We start from the raw sequence: 16,988 nt of genomic DNA, 5'->3' as shown, positions 1-16,988 counted from the left end.
TGTGGCGTCGTTGCATTTTACCCACATTCTTCGGTGAAAATTCCCAAAAACAAATAAATAAAGATGTTTTCATGAATTGTTTTTAAAGAAATCAACTAAAAGAAAGAATTTTATTCTTAAATACTTGAATTTCACCGAAAAACTCAGGTTTACCGCGCTCAAAACGGGCATCGCGGCAACACTGTCAGCCGGAAGGAAAATGGCGGCTACCTAGGGTTAAGGTGTTTTGGTACCAAAGTGTCGTCCGCGCTCTTTTCGCCCGATTTCTTTGTCCGCGGCGGCGTGCCGATGGCGCAGCCGAAGGAGGAGCAACTGTTCGTCGAGGAGATCGACTCGGCGGAGCTGTTCAAGGTCGAGGTGAGTGTCCGGGAGCGAGTGTCCCTACGGCCGCCGAGCGGGTCTGCAAAGTGTGTGCGCCGTTTCAGGTGGTCGGCCGCGGATCGTTCGGCGTGGTGTGGCGCGCCGAGTGGCGGCAGCGTCCGGTCGCCGTCAAGTTCATCGAGTCCGACTCGGAGAAGCGCGCCTTTGCCGTCGAGAAGAAGCAGTTGTCCCGCGTCCGGCACGAGAACATCATCCGTCTCTACGGGGCCAGCACCGTCCGGCCCGTGTGCCTCGTGATGGAATTCGCGGAGGGCGGATCCCTCTACAATCGTAAGGAGGAAAATTAATTTATTGTTAATTGTCCAGCTTGGAATTCGGACTGAAATCAATAATTAGATGTACATAAATAAGATTGCTTCGTGCAAGTGGTCCACTACTGTAGTTTTTCCTTGTATTTATTGATTCTGGGACACTTTATTTATTTATTTTTAGAAATTGCTTTTTATGAATAATCGGATCATTACAAAGCTCATTTCCCTCCTTCAAATTGGCATGATTAGATAAATAACTAGTGGTCACTAACTGTAACGTGACCATTTCTCGCCTAAATAAAGGAGGAAAAACTTCAAATAATCTATCACACCGTTTTTCCTCATGACGAGATCTGTACCTACTTGCCCCTTAATGTAATTCCACCAAAATTTCGTCAAATTTTTAAATTTCTCCTATTTAAATCCATTGTAGTGCTGCACAGCCGGCCCTACCGGACGTACACGGCCGGTCACGCCATCAGCTGGGCTCTGCAGTGCGCCAGGGGCGTGGCCTACCTGCACAGCCTGCAGCCGAAGGTGATTCACCGCGACCTGAAGCCGCCAAACCTGCTGCTCGTGGACCGAGGCGGGACGAGGCTCAAGATCTGCGATTTTGGCACGGCGCGGGACCTCACCACTTGCGGACATCTGACCAACAACCAGGGCTCGGCCGCCTGGATGGCGCCAGAGGTCTTCGAGGGGTCCAGCTACACGGAGAAGTGTGATGTCTTCAGCTGGGGAATTATTTTGTGGGAGGTAAATGGAGAAAGAATAATTTCTTGAAGAGTGATTTTTTTATTTGTTAAAGAATTGGATTTTTCTTTTAATTTCTTTAATCTGTATTGTAAGCAAATCCTTTTAAAAGGTATTTCTTCGTTTTATTTAATTTGATTCGTTTTAAAATGAATTTTTATAAATAATTTGCCAATTTTTACTATGATAATTTAAAAAAATATATTTTATTTGGGACTTATCAGCAAATTTCTTATTTCAATCAATTTTCGAAGGTGTTGACGAGGCGGCGGCCCTTCGACAACATCAAAGGCGCGACGGTGGCTATTCTCTGGGCGGTGCACACGGGCCAGCGGCCGCCACTGATCGCTAACTGCCCTCCGCCGCTGGAGGCGCTGATGACCAGTTGTTGGGAGAAGGAGTCGTCTGAACGGCCGGCCATGGTCGAGGTCGTGGAGCGAATGGAGCGGCTGGCCGTCCACTTTCCTGGCGGCGAACTGCCCATCATCGAGTACGAAGGCCAAAGCAGCGAAAATGAAGAGGATGAAGACGAAGATGATGATGAGGACACAATGGAGACCTTTGGACCCCAAACCAGTGAGTTAGGAATTTTTATCAAGCTTTTATTTAATTAAATGAAACGAATTTCAGAAATTAAGGCCTACCTTTTCTTGTCGGGAGGTAAAAACTGTACTAATTATTTAGTTTTTATTCAGATCTGATAAAAATTAATTTATTTTAGGACTTTTTTAGGATTTTTCAATGAATGTTAATATAAAACATGTAGACATCTGAGCCAGCCGACTCAGCCGGTCCTTATCTCGAGCCGCCAGCCACCGACCTTTTTTATCGGCTGAGTCGCGCCAGCCAGCAAGCCACCCATAATTTTAATCTTTTCCATTTTTTCATTTCACGCGCCTTTAAGTTAAAAAAAAACTTTGCGCCGTTCTCTGTTTCATTTATTTATTTATGTTCTCTGTTTAAAATTTATTTTTAAGGCATTTCCGCTGCGATTTCAGACTCAATATCCTTCTTCTGCGCATTTTCACTTGAAAATAGTTTCTTTTGACGTGCTGAAAACCAAAATCATTCCAGCCATTTGCCATAGAAACATTGGAAAAAAGTTTACGTGTCAAAAAATAGTTTTTCAAAATTTTACAGCGATTGGCTTAACCGATTTTGGTTTTCAGCACGTCAAAAGAATAAATATTAAGTGAAGAATGCACAGTGGCAAGATTGAGTCCGAAATCGCAGCGAAAGTACCTTAAAATAAAATTTATTACGAGAGCATACGTAGGCGCCATCTGTTAGCGGCTTAATCCAACAATAAGGGCTTTTATAATAGATATATTTAAAAATTTTAAGTAAGCTGATAAATTAAAATAATTTCCTATATATTACAGCACTTACACTGTTGGCTATCAATATACGTTCTCGTTGCTGGTGTATGGCGCAATTCAATCTGTGAAAATTTAAGTTTAAAAACGCTATTTTTTTAATAGAAAAAACACTTACATCAGAGTTCATGGGTAGGCTAATATGAGTATTGTCGTCTGGAACTAGATCGCTGTTTTCACCAACAGAATTCTCATCAGTCTCTAAAATAGGGCTCAAAACCTGCTTGTTACGCTGCAAGTATCCAATCGGATTCAGAGGTCCAGCTGCGACTTCACCCTTTCCTTCAATAATATTTTTATATTACAAACATACAAAAATCGCTGCTGATAAGGACTCAGTGTCCCAGGACTTTCTGGGCGCAGCAGATTCGTGTCCAGGAGGTCATATACTTTTTATAATATCTATCATGCAGGACGGATTGAATTATCCTGCATATAAGCGGTTTTAGTTTTTGTAAATTTATAAAATTATTTTTGTTATTAATTAATGCACGAGCTATAGTTGTCACTTACTTTCAGAATTTTGTGCGTCCAAAGCAATGTTAACGATTGTGTCAATTTCATGGATGGTGTCCTGAAATATGATCTCGAGATTGTCCGCCTTTTCATTATTCTTTTTTAAGACTTCCTTACAGTCTTCAATGGTCTTGATGAGTCCAGATATAGCGGGTTCTACCTCTGAAAAAAATGTTATAATTTTTCATATTGAAAAAGCGTCCTCCTGAAAAGAGTTTCATTCAACCGCATCAACAATGCTGATGCGAGATTTAGATTTTCTGCAACTTGTTATAAATACCACGCAGGTTCTCCATCTGCCTTGAAGGCGAGCATAAGGGACAGTTATGCTCGGTGCACTTCATCCAGTGCGATAAAATCGTTTTAGATGCCACGCAGAGATACGTGTCGCAAGAATGGTCATTCGTGCAGATAAGAATATGGTTCACAAGATCCTTCATTTCCGTGCAGCCGGGATAGGGACACTATAAAAATATTCTTATTTAGTTGAAAAAAAGTCTTCCAAATTTTACCTCCGGTGCGGGCATCCCACTTTGGTCTTGAGTCTGTTTGTGCCCACATTTCCAGGCATGCAGCAAAGATCTCAAATGCTGACTCGTAGCCTTATATTCACCACTTTCAGCTGAGGCAGGTTCAGGGGAATGCCGACTCATTGCGCAGGAGTGTTTTTAGTGCTGCTGGAATTTAAATATAAATAATAATTAAATAATTAACTAGGTTAATTAAGAGATTTTAGAGTACTTTTTATCCACCTCAACAGTTCCAGAAATCGAATTGTAAATTTTCTATGCGCGTAAAAGCTATGTGCGCGTTCTTGTCACATTTGTGGAATATCTCGAATATTTTTACAGAATTTTTGCCTTCATTGCTCAGATTCCAGCATTATGGAATTATCGAAAATGAATTATTTATCCAAAAAATGCGTGTTGCATTTGCACCAAGCAGTAATTAAAAAGTCTAACGAGATAATAAATGGTTAAATTTATCCTGAATTCCATGTAGCACACATATTCAGATCAAAATAAAACAATTTAATCTTCAAATAAATTAATTAATTATTACTAATTATATTTTACAAGAAAGTTGATTCCGTGCATCAGGCTTTTAAAGTCAGTCAATTGTGCACTTGACCCAGGCTATTAACACAAAGAATTAGATTTGAATTTACCTTAATCGGAAAGATTTCTTGCCTTGGATCTCTATCACAAGAAGCTCTCGGTCCCTTACTGTGGCTTTTGGCCAAATATGCGTACGTCGGTAGTAAGGAGAGAATTATTTTTTGTACGAATGTAGCGCAGTGATTGACAAAAATTTCCATTCAAGTCTTAACTAACAGGAGGGTCCAGATTCGTGCGACGCGCAGATATGGCGTCCGGTGGAGTATGGCACGTCAAAATGCGCGAAAAGAAGCAAGTTTTCGTGTCAATATTGGGATTAATTTGCATTACTTGAATTAATTGTGTCTTTTGGATCGTAAAAAAAACTTGACACTCGTACGGCAATCCAAATAGAGCTTTTTGCTTCCCACATTCAGACGCCATCTTGGATCTGCGCACTGGGAACCAATATCATCGCACATCTGGCTCCCGCTGTTAACTAACATCACAAGAGTTAATTTAAAATTTCAGAAAAAAGTGATCGTCACATAAATAATAAAAAGATTTAGAGAAAATTAAACAACGTGTTCTGTCTCATATGTAATGATGATTATTTTAAATTAAAAACCGATCGTACACAGTGTTTTCTCGTCGTTCCACCTATCGGAGAGGAGTATTATTTTTAAAATATTTTTTCCCAATAATTTTACTTATTACAACGTGGATAATAAAAAGCAACTCTTTGGTGAATAGAATGAAAAAAATGGATATTTCATTTATAAAAGAAAACAAAATTAACTAGAAAATGGAGGCAATTAGAATTGTTCGTGAAAGACCAGGATTAAATTCATCGCTACAAAGTAACAAATTTCTCATAAAATTAAATTAAATTATAATCATGATTTTTTGCTCTCTGCTTGATTCCAATCCAACATTTGGATCTGATTTTTCAGAAATTAAAACGGCAACCAGGCCAAGGTATAAAGTTAAAAAAATCAAAATTTTAATCACAAATTTTATTATTTTTATCTCAGAATGAATTTGAATACAATATTTGCCCCTTTTCCACTTTTTCATTTGCCGCTGAAAGACGTCCAACTGTATAGACCTTGGATTTTTCCAAACCAAGGACACAAAGGAACTGAAAAAGGTCCTCTTGTCCAAACATTTCGAGTTGCGAAACACTCAAACGGTGTTTTGGTGAAAGAGGGAGTTCGCCAAATCCTTGTTCCTTGATTTCCCTGACTAACTGGGACATATTGTACTCGAAGTCATAATCAACCGTGTGCAGCTTGGGGAGAAACGCGATACAGACAATACAATACATGGTCTCAAACGCAAAATTTATGCATGTAATGGTATTTTCTGTCATTTTTCCGCTGATGATTGCTAAAAATTTAATTTAAAATCTTATGGATGATTTTTAGTAATAAATTAAAAGTAATTGTTGGGAGACCATTAAACCTTGACAGAGGTAGCTACGAATTAGTTTAGTCTTAGCTTGTTTACTTATTTTTTTTAAACGTAATTAGGAGGAACAAAGGCAACATTGTGCTTTTTACATTAGCTATGTCCGTTTGTCGACGATTTGCTATTTTTTTTCGAGTGTTGTAAATCACCGCTTGTCTCGCCAGGGGAAAGCCCACGCGTTACGATCCAAAACAGTTTGCCTGCCAACTATTCACAGAAAATTTTAATTGACAATAATTCTAGCTGCCGTTTCCTCCTCTATCTCTGAGGAGACCAGGAAAATCTGAAATATTGGAAAAGGAAAATAAGAGTATTAGGAAAATTTGTGGCTTTAAATCTTCAAAATCTGTGGGAAAAAATCTTTGAAATTTTTACAGTTGGGGGTTAAAGATTTGTTTTTAATTTTTGATCCGTTAAGTGAAAATTTGGAAGAGAAATTCTACATTTAAATTGGAAATAAACGAACTTTCACGATTTTTGCGAATATATGCACTGCAAATTCTCTGTTACAGAATTTTTAAAAAAAACTACACAGGCATCCTCTCATTTATTTAACACAAATCGAATACAAGAAATTAAATAGCAGCCATAATAATTTCAAAAAATTCAAATGCGTTTTATTTTTCAATTAATTTTGCTGAAGAATTCTTTTCCAGAACGCAATCCGTTTTGTGTTTCAGCCACGTCGCTAAACGGAACAATCAGCTCGGTGCTTTCGACCCAGCTGGCGCCGCTGTCGGTGCAGGTGTCGGAGCCGGAGACGCTGGCACCGCTGCCTGAGGTTGAGCTGCGGCCGCACCCGTTCGCCAGGCTGGAGGCAATCACGGCCACACGGCCCACCACGCTGCTGCAGCCGCCCAAGCGGCCGCAAATGCGCCAGTCCAACATCAACAACGACCAGTGGGAGGTCGGTGACGAGATCAGCCCTGTCGAGGAGGCCAAACCCATCCCTACTGGTGAGTCTCCTATTAGATACGAAGACGGTTAATTTTTCTTAAAAAAAAAGAAATACTGGGAGAGGTTTTATTCCGAAAATTACCTTGACCTGTTTTCCTCGCTAACTAGACAAGCTTTGAGCAGGGTTCGCCAAAATCCGCATCCTTATTTAAAAAAGAAATCCTCGATATGTGACTATTTTAGAGTTAATTTCTGAAAAATATGGAAAACCCTAAAACTCGTGTTCTTTCCAGCTGATTTTCGCGCAAAAAAACAATGCTGCATTATAACTCGAAATTGTCGAACGCAGTTTTTGAGGCATGTTTTCCGCTAAAATTTAGCATTTGTTTCTGAAAAATCACTCATTTTATATCAAAATTTCCAAAACAGGGTTGATAAAAAACGTTATTTTAAAAATTCAGCCGTAAAAAACGTTTTTTTTTTTCAAAGTTCACCAGGGTCTGCAGGCAATGTTTATACCTTAGTTTTCAATAATTTTCTAATGATCTCTTGTCAATTTTATTTATTCTATTATTCATTTTCCTCCTTTTAATTTTAATTTGAACTCTTTCTAAAAAAAACCTGAACCATAGTTTGGCTTTTTGTACACCACGAAAACGATCAAGACGGGGAAGATGTCAGGGGGGTTGCTTTTGCTTACCACCCGGTTGTTTTGCTCCTCTGGTTTTTTATCATTCAATTTTTACCATTTTTTTTGTGCAAGAAATAAATTTATCCAATTTTCCCCTGTGAAAATCTAAAATTTGCAGATGGATTGGTCAAAATATCCGCTGCTGTGCAGATTTTTTTCTTTAACATTGCAATTTTTTGCCTTTATTTCTCCATAAATTTCTCATTGACCATTTTTCATGACGAGAAATTATTAGAAATTTATTGAAAACTGACTGAGGTGCGAAAATCTGATAAAAGAAAAAAAACAGGTTCATTGCATTTTTGTAAAACATTATTTTTTTATAAAATTCAAAAGAATGCAGGTTTTTAGAACACTGAATTATTTAAAAAAAAAAAATATGAAAAATACAGCATTTTCCTTGCTTGAATTTAATTCTAATGAAAATGAGAACATTACTCTCACATTTTCCCATTATCATTTGACACTATTTTTATACCATTTTTAAAGAGCTATAAATTTTAAGTGCCTCGACACGATCAAGCATATCAAATGCTTATATGTATTTAAATTTTCAGCGTGTCTCCTTAGATCTGTTTTTAACCCACAGTAAATTTAAATTTAACTCTTAATCCCAGCAAGAGCAAGAAAGAACTAATTGAATCATTGCTTTTCGAAAACTCGTCCTCGACACGGATGAGTCAAAGCTCTGGCCGTGTATGGCAAATGTCCAATAGCAAGGGGTGTTGTTTCAGCAGCAGCGGCGGCGGCAACCACGGCGACGACGGCAGCGGCGGCTCCACGCAGCAGCGGTCCGGAGGCGCGGAGTGGCGGCGGCGAGTCTGGTGAGTGGCACCCTCTCTTGTCCTGCGCTCGGCCGGCCGCGGCCGACCGCGCGCGTCCCCGCCAATCAGTCGCTCGCGTGTCGCGCGACGAGCACCATGAGCAGCGCCGCCGCCTCCGGTGAGTGCCGCCCCCGAGAAGGCCGATCCGAAACACGTGCTCATAGTTCGTTGCACTCGAAAAAAATTTTCCTCGGCTTAAAATTATCTTTTAACTTGAAACTGAAAATATTTTGTTTCTTTTCGCACTATTTCTTTAAATTATGTCTAATTTCCTGTATCAAAATCCTAAAAATTATCTTATTGCAATTTTCCTTGAATTAATTTTAGATTTTTGCCATTCTGATCACTGAGATTAATAGTAATATCCAAAAAAAATGACATTTTACCCATTATTTATTAAACTGTAATATTTTTCAATTATATTTTTAAATATTTTTGTTGATTTTCATTCTTTATCCCAAATTGACAAATTTAAAATTTACTCGTATTTTATGAAACATTTTCAAAACGTTTAGAAAATATTTCTTTATGCTGTACTGGCAGACTAAATATTTAAAAAAAATTAACATAGTAATCCGAGGCATCTCTCTTTACAAGTTTATTCATTATTTGCTGCAGTTTTCATTATTTAATTTTTATCAACAACGAGAAGCTGTCTTCTGCGGTTTGAACTACTTTTACAGGAAATCCTCTCTTTGTTTGTCTCTCAATTAATTTTTCCGTGATGATATATTTACTGTTTATTAAGCGAATTTAACGTTGATTAACTTGTCAAAACATTTCCGCCCTCGACAAAAATTTAGACGGTTGTTTTGTCTCTCAGGATTTTATTTTATTTTGGCTGAGGTTAACGCCAGAAAAATAACAACTCAAGTAGCAAGTTAGTATAGTGTCCCGTCAAGCTGATTTCCTGCCTTTTGCACATTGTGTTTCTGAGTTTGTTTGGCCGCTCGGGATGCGAAACGCGTGTTGGAGCTCTCACTATCAATCACGGTTTGCAAGTTTGTTTACGAAGACAAGCGGCGCCGTTTCGAAATATCATCTTCTAGATGATTAACACCGCCGAGCAGCGCGAGCGAGCGAGTCGAGTCGAGGGGTCGCAATTGCGACACCAACCACCAAGCTGCACAATCTGCGCGCATTTTGCAACCAGCCCTGAGAGTAATTTCTTGTAAATCATTGTTCAGAAAAATAGATTAAAATTAGCTGCTGGTTTTGTATTTAAAAAAATTAAAAAAAAAACTAGAATTTGATTTAGAAATTTCCATGCAGGTGGCAATAATTATCCAATTTTGGAATTTAGAAACATTCGTCACAAAAATGCGCAATAATTAAATCAGGCATGAGAAACAATTTAAATTTAAGATTTGGTAAATTTTACGTAATTTTGTTTCATTGAATTTTCGTTTGATCTGCATCCTTATCATCACGATCTATCCGACAGTGCAAATTTTGAGAAAATTGTCCCTTCTCGTGGATAAAATCATGATTTTCAATGGGGAGACAGTAATTTACATGCAAACTTTCCTCGAAAATCCAAACGGCACTCTGGTAATATTTTAAAATTTCTTTCCCTATGTTTTTAAAGCACAGGAAAATTTTATTTTTAAAATTAACTCGGGAATTGCCAAATTAGCCAGTTGGTTATTTCCGGCAGAAGTTTAAACCAAATTTCCCACAAAGTTTTAACCACTTCCATTGGCTTTATTGTTTTAAAGAGTCTTTAAAACATATGCATTAAAAATGAAGACAGCTTATTTGCATGATAATTTATTGCCTTAAAATTAAATTATGAAATGGCTTTCTCTGCCATAATTACTTGTTTAGTTTGGTATAAATAGCCATATCGCCATTTCCAACAACATCGTATACTTCATCACGGAAAAATTGGATTTTAAAAATTTCCATTAAAATAATTTCTACCAGTGGTTGGACTTTTTCCTGAAGAATCGGCTTTTTTTGCTAAAAATTGCTCTACTTATATTGCTTTGAAATAAAAACCGTACTATTAAATTAAAACATTATTTAAATTTTCTACTGTTCGTCAATTTAAAAAATTTTAATTTTTAATGTATGATTTCGGATGAATTGTTTTTGTTCAATGTATTCTAAAACCAATTTGAAGTACAAATTTTTCAACTTTTTAAAACAATTTATATAAACAGCTTGATGGCTTAGATTGTAAATTTAATAAATTAAAATTTCGAGTCAATAATCGTTTTTTAAATGTTAAAATTCTTTAGACCAATATAATGAAACTGATTTTAAGTAAAATAAACATTCCATTTTCCCCGGAAAAACCACGTGCCAGGATTTTTGCTTTTACTGCTTTTGGTGCGGCAGAAGAAGTGGCGAGTTTGGATTTGGAAATGGGCCTGATTAATCATCGGCCGCAATTAATCACGGCTGAGGCCCGCGGCGGCGAGGGGGCCGAGGGGCCCGAGTGCAGGCGGTCGGTCTCGAAAGCAGAAGAAGAAGTGCATCTCGTTTCTCGCGCTCGCTGCTCCTCTCGAATCGGGATCGCCTTGACCAGCGCGGCTGCGGCGGTGATTCACTCGCTGGCCTGCCCGCTCTCACCCTCCTCCCCGACGAGAACAGACCGAGCGACTCACTCTCGCGGGCTGGCGGGGGCACCGGGGCACGGAGGGGGCACTTTTGATTATCGGGCTGATTGGCAGGCCGGCCTGGCCTCTTTATTTACGACGCGCGCACTCTCTCGCCCCCCGCTCGCTTTCTCGGGCCGCGGTGGTTGCTCGCCCGCCCGACGACAACTCGCAGCCGCGGGCCCGGGCCATCCACTTCTTTTCATCTGAGTCTTAAAGATGAAAATTGCGAAAATTGAATTAATTTGTTGGTTTCGCTTCCTCAAGGATTAGAGGAAAGCCAGAAAATTTTTATTTTCGAACCCCTTTTTGGGTCAATGGCTAAATCTTTCCTATTTTTGCTCTGAAATTTTTAACAATCCGTCCTGATGGCGCAACAAACAAACTCAGTTCTGCATTTTGCTACAAAAAAGAAAAAGTAACAATCAATTCGACAACGGAAATTTTGAGTGTTTGTTGTAAATGTTTATTAAATCAGTGTTATTCAAAATCCCCTGAACTCGGCTTGATCTTGGAAACCCCTGGAAAATCCTTTTTTTACAATTGAAAAATTAATTTCTATTTTTTTTTCGTTTTATCCCTGCCCACGGACCGGAAAGGGCGCGCTAAAAATTAAAAAATGGTTTTAAAGAGGATTTGATACTGCAAAATCCTGGAAAATTCTTGTTGCCAGTGCATGATTTCTGTTGAAACCAAAATTTGACCAAAGTTGCAGTGCAAATCTTTGAGAAAAGTGGCTGCAAAGTTTTTTAAATGTCGGGAACTGTGTCTTTACTTGAAACTTTTTTTATTTTATTTTACAACCAAAATCTTCCCGAAAAAGTGCCGCACAATGTTGGATAGATCTCGAGAGGATTAGCACAGTTCGAATTTAAATAAAAAGTACTTATTGCTGATTCTAGGATAGATAGTTTTAAAACTAACAATTTGATCAACTTCTTGCTGTTGCAAACAATTCTTAGGATTTTTCAATTATTACCCAATATCAATCCTTGTGAAAATCTTAAGATATAGCCTTATCAGAAAAATTAAAATTTTCTAAGCAATCTGGGAGCTTTGAGCGATATTTATATTCTTTTTATTCATTTCCTTTAAGATTTACCAATTTTCCAGTCTTTAAAACTAAAAACACTTATTTATTAAGACTGTAAAAGTGGTTCATTTGGTTAAGAAACAGTTTTATTTCCGTAAATTTTTAGTATTTCGTAAAATATAGGCGTATAAGAACCACAAAAACGTTCAGTTTTAAATTCAAACTTGGTGATTAATAATTTTAGGCAAAATATGGTTGAATTTAATATGACAAAGTTAATAGCACATTTAATTGATCCAATTTGAACCTATTTCCACTCACATATAATCAGTGAAATAAATAAATAAATAAATCCCTTTAATTATATTGGTTTCAAGGAGCTTCTATTAAAAGTTTAATAATCCATATCGCGTTTTATAAAAATAATAATAATATTTTTAAAAAGTTAGAAAATTGGTGGTTAATTTATTGAATAAATAACATTCAAATTTTAGTAGTTATATAGGCAACGGGAAAATTTTGCGTTTAAAATCATGCAGTTTTAAACTTCCAAATTGGATTGTATCTATTTTCTTTTTCGTTTTGAGGAGTCTCCGTGTAATAAGAAAAATACCGTTGGATAGATCCATTCCTAAAAGAACTACCATGAAAAATTTATGCCAATGCAATTGCCGGAAAATTTAAAAAAAAATGGTCAAGTTTAAATTTTTTCTGCTTGGTCGTCTTTTTAGAGAGAGAATTCAAATCAATTTCATTTATTGCTACCCGGATTAAAACTAACTAAAATTGGTTTCAGGGCTAGAAATCTCCCGGGCAGTTTCCCAACCAGTTTATAAATCAGTTTTTCCATCTAAATATCTGTTAAATTATATCTAAAAGTCAGGGATTCACGGTGTTTAGTATTTTTGAACGACTTTTGCGTAAATAAAAAATAATCTACAACTAATTTCACTATATTATTTGCCTTTTAAAAGTTGTCGATAGAGTTAAGAAGGCAAAATTCAGTAGCTGCAAAATTTGTTTGTTAAAACCCGGAAGAAAATAGCCGCTACAACCTCGATCTCGAAAAACGATTTATTCCCTCGTTAGATTTACCATAATTTTAGTTTTTTTTATTACTCGCGTAGATGAGAAAAATGCCTAATATATATTTTTGTTAAAATTAATAATTTGATTGGCTTTGTTAAAAGTTTTGGATGCAGCAATGAAAATTATTTTTTCTAAAATTAGAGTGGGATGGAAATAAAGTTAGGCGACGATTTTGAGGCAGAAACGTGTATAATTTCAAGTATTTTCCTTTTTTTTATTTTTAAAAATATAAAAATCGCAAAATTTCCGCGTCAAAAGACCGACCAGCTGTTAAAACAGGGAAAAGTCTACATTCTCAAACCAAATCTATTAACACAATACCAAGACTTTCAGTCTAAAACCGGAACGGAAGTACCTTAAACTTATTAATGAGCAGTTGGCACCTGTAAACACTTAAAATTAAGCCGAAAGACCAATCAAACAATTCTCTTCTGTTTCTGGAAGTGTATTTTCGTACGAGGAAGTATGATGCGCGTTTCGGAGAAGGCCGGCCAGCTTAAAAAAAAATGATGATTTGGGAAACGGGTCGGGCCCGTCGGGGGCAGAGGGCCGCGGTGTGCGCCGAGTGGCCGGCACGCGCGCTCCCCATTTAGCGCGGGTGAGTCAGCGCGCGCTGCTCCTCCGGATTTAGAAGCTGTGTGTGCGTGTGTGTGCGCTTCTCTCGCTTGCTCTCACCGCGGTGTGTGTGTGTGTGCGCGCGTGTTGCAGAGGAGCTGGACAACGTGTACCAGATGCTGGACCCGAAGCTGCAGCCGCTGCCGCCCGACCCGGACAACCCCGACTCGCTGCGGGTCTTCAACGAGCACAAGCAGCTGGCGCAGGAGTACTTCAGGGTGCAGACGGAAATGGCCTACACGCGCCAGCACAGGGACAACCTGGCCGAGAGGCTCTCAGAGGAGCAGCTCCAGCAGCCCAGCCAGCAACTCGAGGAGCTCGCCAAGCTCGAGAGCGAGAAGGTAATTTTTTTCTTAATTTTGACATTTAAATTCTATTATTTTTAAATTAAATTTTTTCGTAAAATTCTGATGGATTATTTAACTAAAAAATACTTTTTTCTTACTATTCCAAGAGTAGTTTTAATTTAAATTGGCTTTTAATTCCAAATATTAAAGATTAATTTTCTAATTTATCACCGAAATATTATGAAAAACAAAATTCATTGCCGAGCAAATTTTTTCAGGTCCTTCGCAAAAAAATTATAGAAAATAATTTATTAACCTTCCGTGTGATGGTAATAAATAAAAAATTATTCACCAGTACTTTCGATGTTGCATTGCGAGTTATAAAATGAATTTAAAAAAATTTATAAGACAAAAATATGAAAATAAATTGCGTCCTGGTAAGTGGCACTTGGTAAAATTTGGCGGACAATGTTTATTTTCGCTCCTCTGTTGTCAAGCGAGCGCGCCTCTGTTGATTCCAAGCATGACTCACACGCCTGCCTGGCACCCGCCGCCCTATTAAATATTTCCGCCGCTCCTCTTGAGCAAAAAGACATTTCCTGACCATAAATTGCTTGAAATTCCTAAAGTATCGCTTTGAGTGGACCAAAAGATACTTTATTCTTTTCATCGGTTAAAATTATCCATTTTATCGGGTCTTTTCTCGTTTAAAAAATGTGTTTTGGCTCAATGACGACGTTAGCAGTGCAAAATGTAATTTAAATCTTCTTTTTTTTAATTTTTCGTGTGTATCTGATTTCAGGATTAAATTGGGCCTTGAATTTTATAGGTTGCCAGGGCAACAATGCCTCCATACACTAAATTATTGGAATTATGACATAATCAGTTTGATATCGACGCATTTTTCTGGACAGACTGGAAAAAACGCATTTTTTATTATTCCCGTGTTGAGAACGGAATAACGTAAGCTTCTGAAAACATTGCTTCTAGAATTTAGATTGAATAGTATCTTTCCAGTCCTTTGTTTGCGGACAAAGAGCCTTTTAAAAGGATAAAATTTATCTAAAATATGATGGATCAAGGGTTTCTGCAATTTTTTAGTTTCTCTATTATTTTAAAATTTGATTTTGTTAAACAATTTAGAGGATTATTGGAAAAGTACCCTCTAAATTTTAAAAATGTGCTGAACAAGTAAACGTTTTGTATCATGTGCATCAGTTTTTGGTAAAATTTAAAAAATTAGTGCACTTTCTGATAATTTACGAACTATTACAAGGGTTTTTAATTCTATGGTGATTGGACTGATTGTGTGTTAACCTGAAAATGCTTTAAAATCGAATTTTTGAGCCAGTTTTGATTCATTCACGCCCTTTTATGACTAAAAACCAATCAAATTAGTGTAATTTTGGCTTTTCAGAGTGTCCCTAGATTTGTATTTTTGCCAGAAATATCTCGTAAAGGGCTTCAAAAGGCACGATATCAGATAAAGTAGCTCCAGTTATTTGATTTTGTTTATAAAACTTATTTTCCACTGCCATAGAACATGTTAACATGGACACAAAAGTTACCAGAAAATCGCAAATAATTTTAAGCTCAGTTTTTATTTTACGATTTTGTTTTTAACGCGTTTTAAAGATACAGAAAAACCTTAGAGGCCATTTATAAATTTTTCAGAATTTTTGACTTTATTTAAACTTGTCTAAAATTAAAAAAAACTACAATTTCAAGTATTTAGTCATTTCCTCGAGCTCCAAGAATGACTTAAATTGAAGTTTAAAAGTTTTGAAAAAAATTCACGACCTAAATAAAATCGCTTCCAACTAAACAGTATCATTCTTAACAAATTTCTTGTCATTAGACTGTAAAAGGAGTTGTTTTATTGGCTTTTTGAGGCAATTTTCAAGAGCCCTTAGTTTTAGAAGCCGCTAATAGATGGTGCCAGTAGTTTCTTTAGATTTTTGCTCTTAAAATTATTTATTTTCATGTGCTGAAAACAATAATCAGTCCTGCAAATTGCCGTATAAATGTCAGCAAAGATTTTTTTATTTCGTAAAAATTGTTTTCCACTTTTTCTACGGCGATTTTGGTTTTCAGCACGTCAAAAGTAAACATTTTAAGTGAAAAATCCACAATGGCAGGATTCAGTCTTAATCTGGCGCCATCTGTTGGCGGATTTTGCTACTAATTAATTCACAAAATTTAAAAAAAATCAGTTCAAATAATCGAAAAGCATCACTCCTTGTCCTATTTTGTTTGTAACTATTTGTTTAATAAATCTGCATATTTTTCGTCTTGTGTTCCTCAGGAGAACCTGGAGCAGCTGCAGCGGAATTTGCGGCGGCAGCTGGAGCTGATCCGGAGGGCGCGAGGGTCGCCGCACGACTGGGTGGTGGTGCCGCCGAGGACGTAGGCGGCGGCCGGCCAGCCCCCGGCGCCGCCCCTGACTGTGATACACTGCCGTCGCCGCCGCCGTGGCCGTGGCCGCCGCCGAATCTAGTCCTCGGCTCCCGTTAGTCATTCCCGCCGGCCGCCGCCGCCAACAAGCCGCACCGCTCTCGTATTTATTTTCTCAGCCGACCCGAGTGAGCGAGCGAGCGAAGAAGCAACCAACCAACGCCGTCGGACGGCCAACAACAAAAGAGTATTTTAACTACTGCTTCCGACAAGTGGAACAAATCGTTTTTACTACCCAGAGATTAATAAATAAATAAATTTTGTATGAAACTTTGAACTGAAATGAAACAGTTGGTTTTCTTTCTACGTGATTGATAATTCTCTCCCCGAAAACTGACAAAAGAATAGTTTAAAAAAATGTTTCAGAGGTAATTTTCTTAGAGACTGACACAAGAGAACATTGACGTGTTTTTTTCCAAATTTATTAATTAATGTTAGCACTTAATTGGACGATCGTTGAGTTACAGAAGTCGGCCAGCATTAGGGTTTGCCTCACTTTGTTTTAAATTACGTTATTTTTATATCAACAAAAAATTAGATTTTTAGCAGGAACCAGGAACACATAAATTATTATTTTTCTATTTTTTCGGCTTTTCCGAAATATCTTTTGGTCATAGACCTACGTGTTTGACTGCGAAGTCTGCTCTGAAA

The 16,988-nt window shown here is 37.6% G+C and overlaps 1 protein-coding gene across 4 annotated transcripts; it reads left to right on the top strand.

Moving 5' to 3' along the window:
• Window positions 1-179: 179 nt before the first annotated feature.
• On the top strand, window positions 180-16,625 carry LOC135939056 (mitogen-activated protein kinase kinase kinase 7-like). Of its 4 annotated transcripts, none has more exons than XM_065483213.1 (8): window positions 180-357; window positions 426-651; window positions 1,066-1,388; window positions 1,640-1,961; window positions 6,525-6,800; window positions 8,173-8,256; window positions 13,690-13,937; window positions 16,189-16,625. In XM_065483213.1, exons 1-8 carry the CDS (start codon window positions 289-291, stop codon window positions 16,291-16,293), a joined length of 1,653 nt encoding a protein of 550 aa, XP_065339285.1. In that variant the 5' UTR covers window positions 180-288; the 3' UTR covers window positions 16,294-16,625. The 4 variants fall into 4 exon arrangements, with proteins under 4 accessions (XP_065339285.1, XP_065339284.1, XP_065339283.1 ...); XM_065483212.1 differs by having other exon boundaries at window positions 8,170-8,256; XM_065483211.1 differs by having other exon boundaries at window positions 8,167-8,256.
• The last annotated feature ends 363 nt before the right edge of the window (window positions 16,626-16,988 follow it).

This window comes from Cloeon dipterum, chromosome 3 (genome assembly GCF_949628265.1).
Source record: "Cloeon dipterum chromosome 3, ieCloDipt1.1, whole genome shotgun sequence".
Classification (NCBI taxonomy): domain Eukaryota; kingdom Metazoa; phylum Arthropoda; class Insecta; order Ephemeroptera; family Baetidae; genus Cloeon; species Cloeon dipterum.
This window is presented reverse-complemented; position numbering and strand designations above follow the sequence as displayed.

Coding starts and splice junctions, on each gene's coding strand:
- LOC135939056 (XM_065483211.1), top strand. CDS start 289: ATGGCGCAGCCGAAGGAGGAGCAACTGTTCGTCGAGGAGATCGACTCG. Junction 1,389..1,639: donor GGGGAATTATTTTGTGGGAG/GTAAATGGAGAA, acceptor CAATTTTCGAAG/GTGTTGACGAGGCGGCGGCC. Junction 8,257..13,689: donor GAGTGGCGGCGGCGAGTCTG/GTGAGTGGCACC, acceptor CGCGTGTTGCAG/AGGAGCTGGACAACGTGTAC.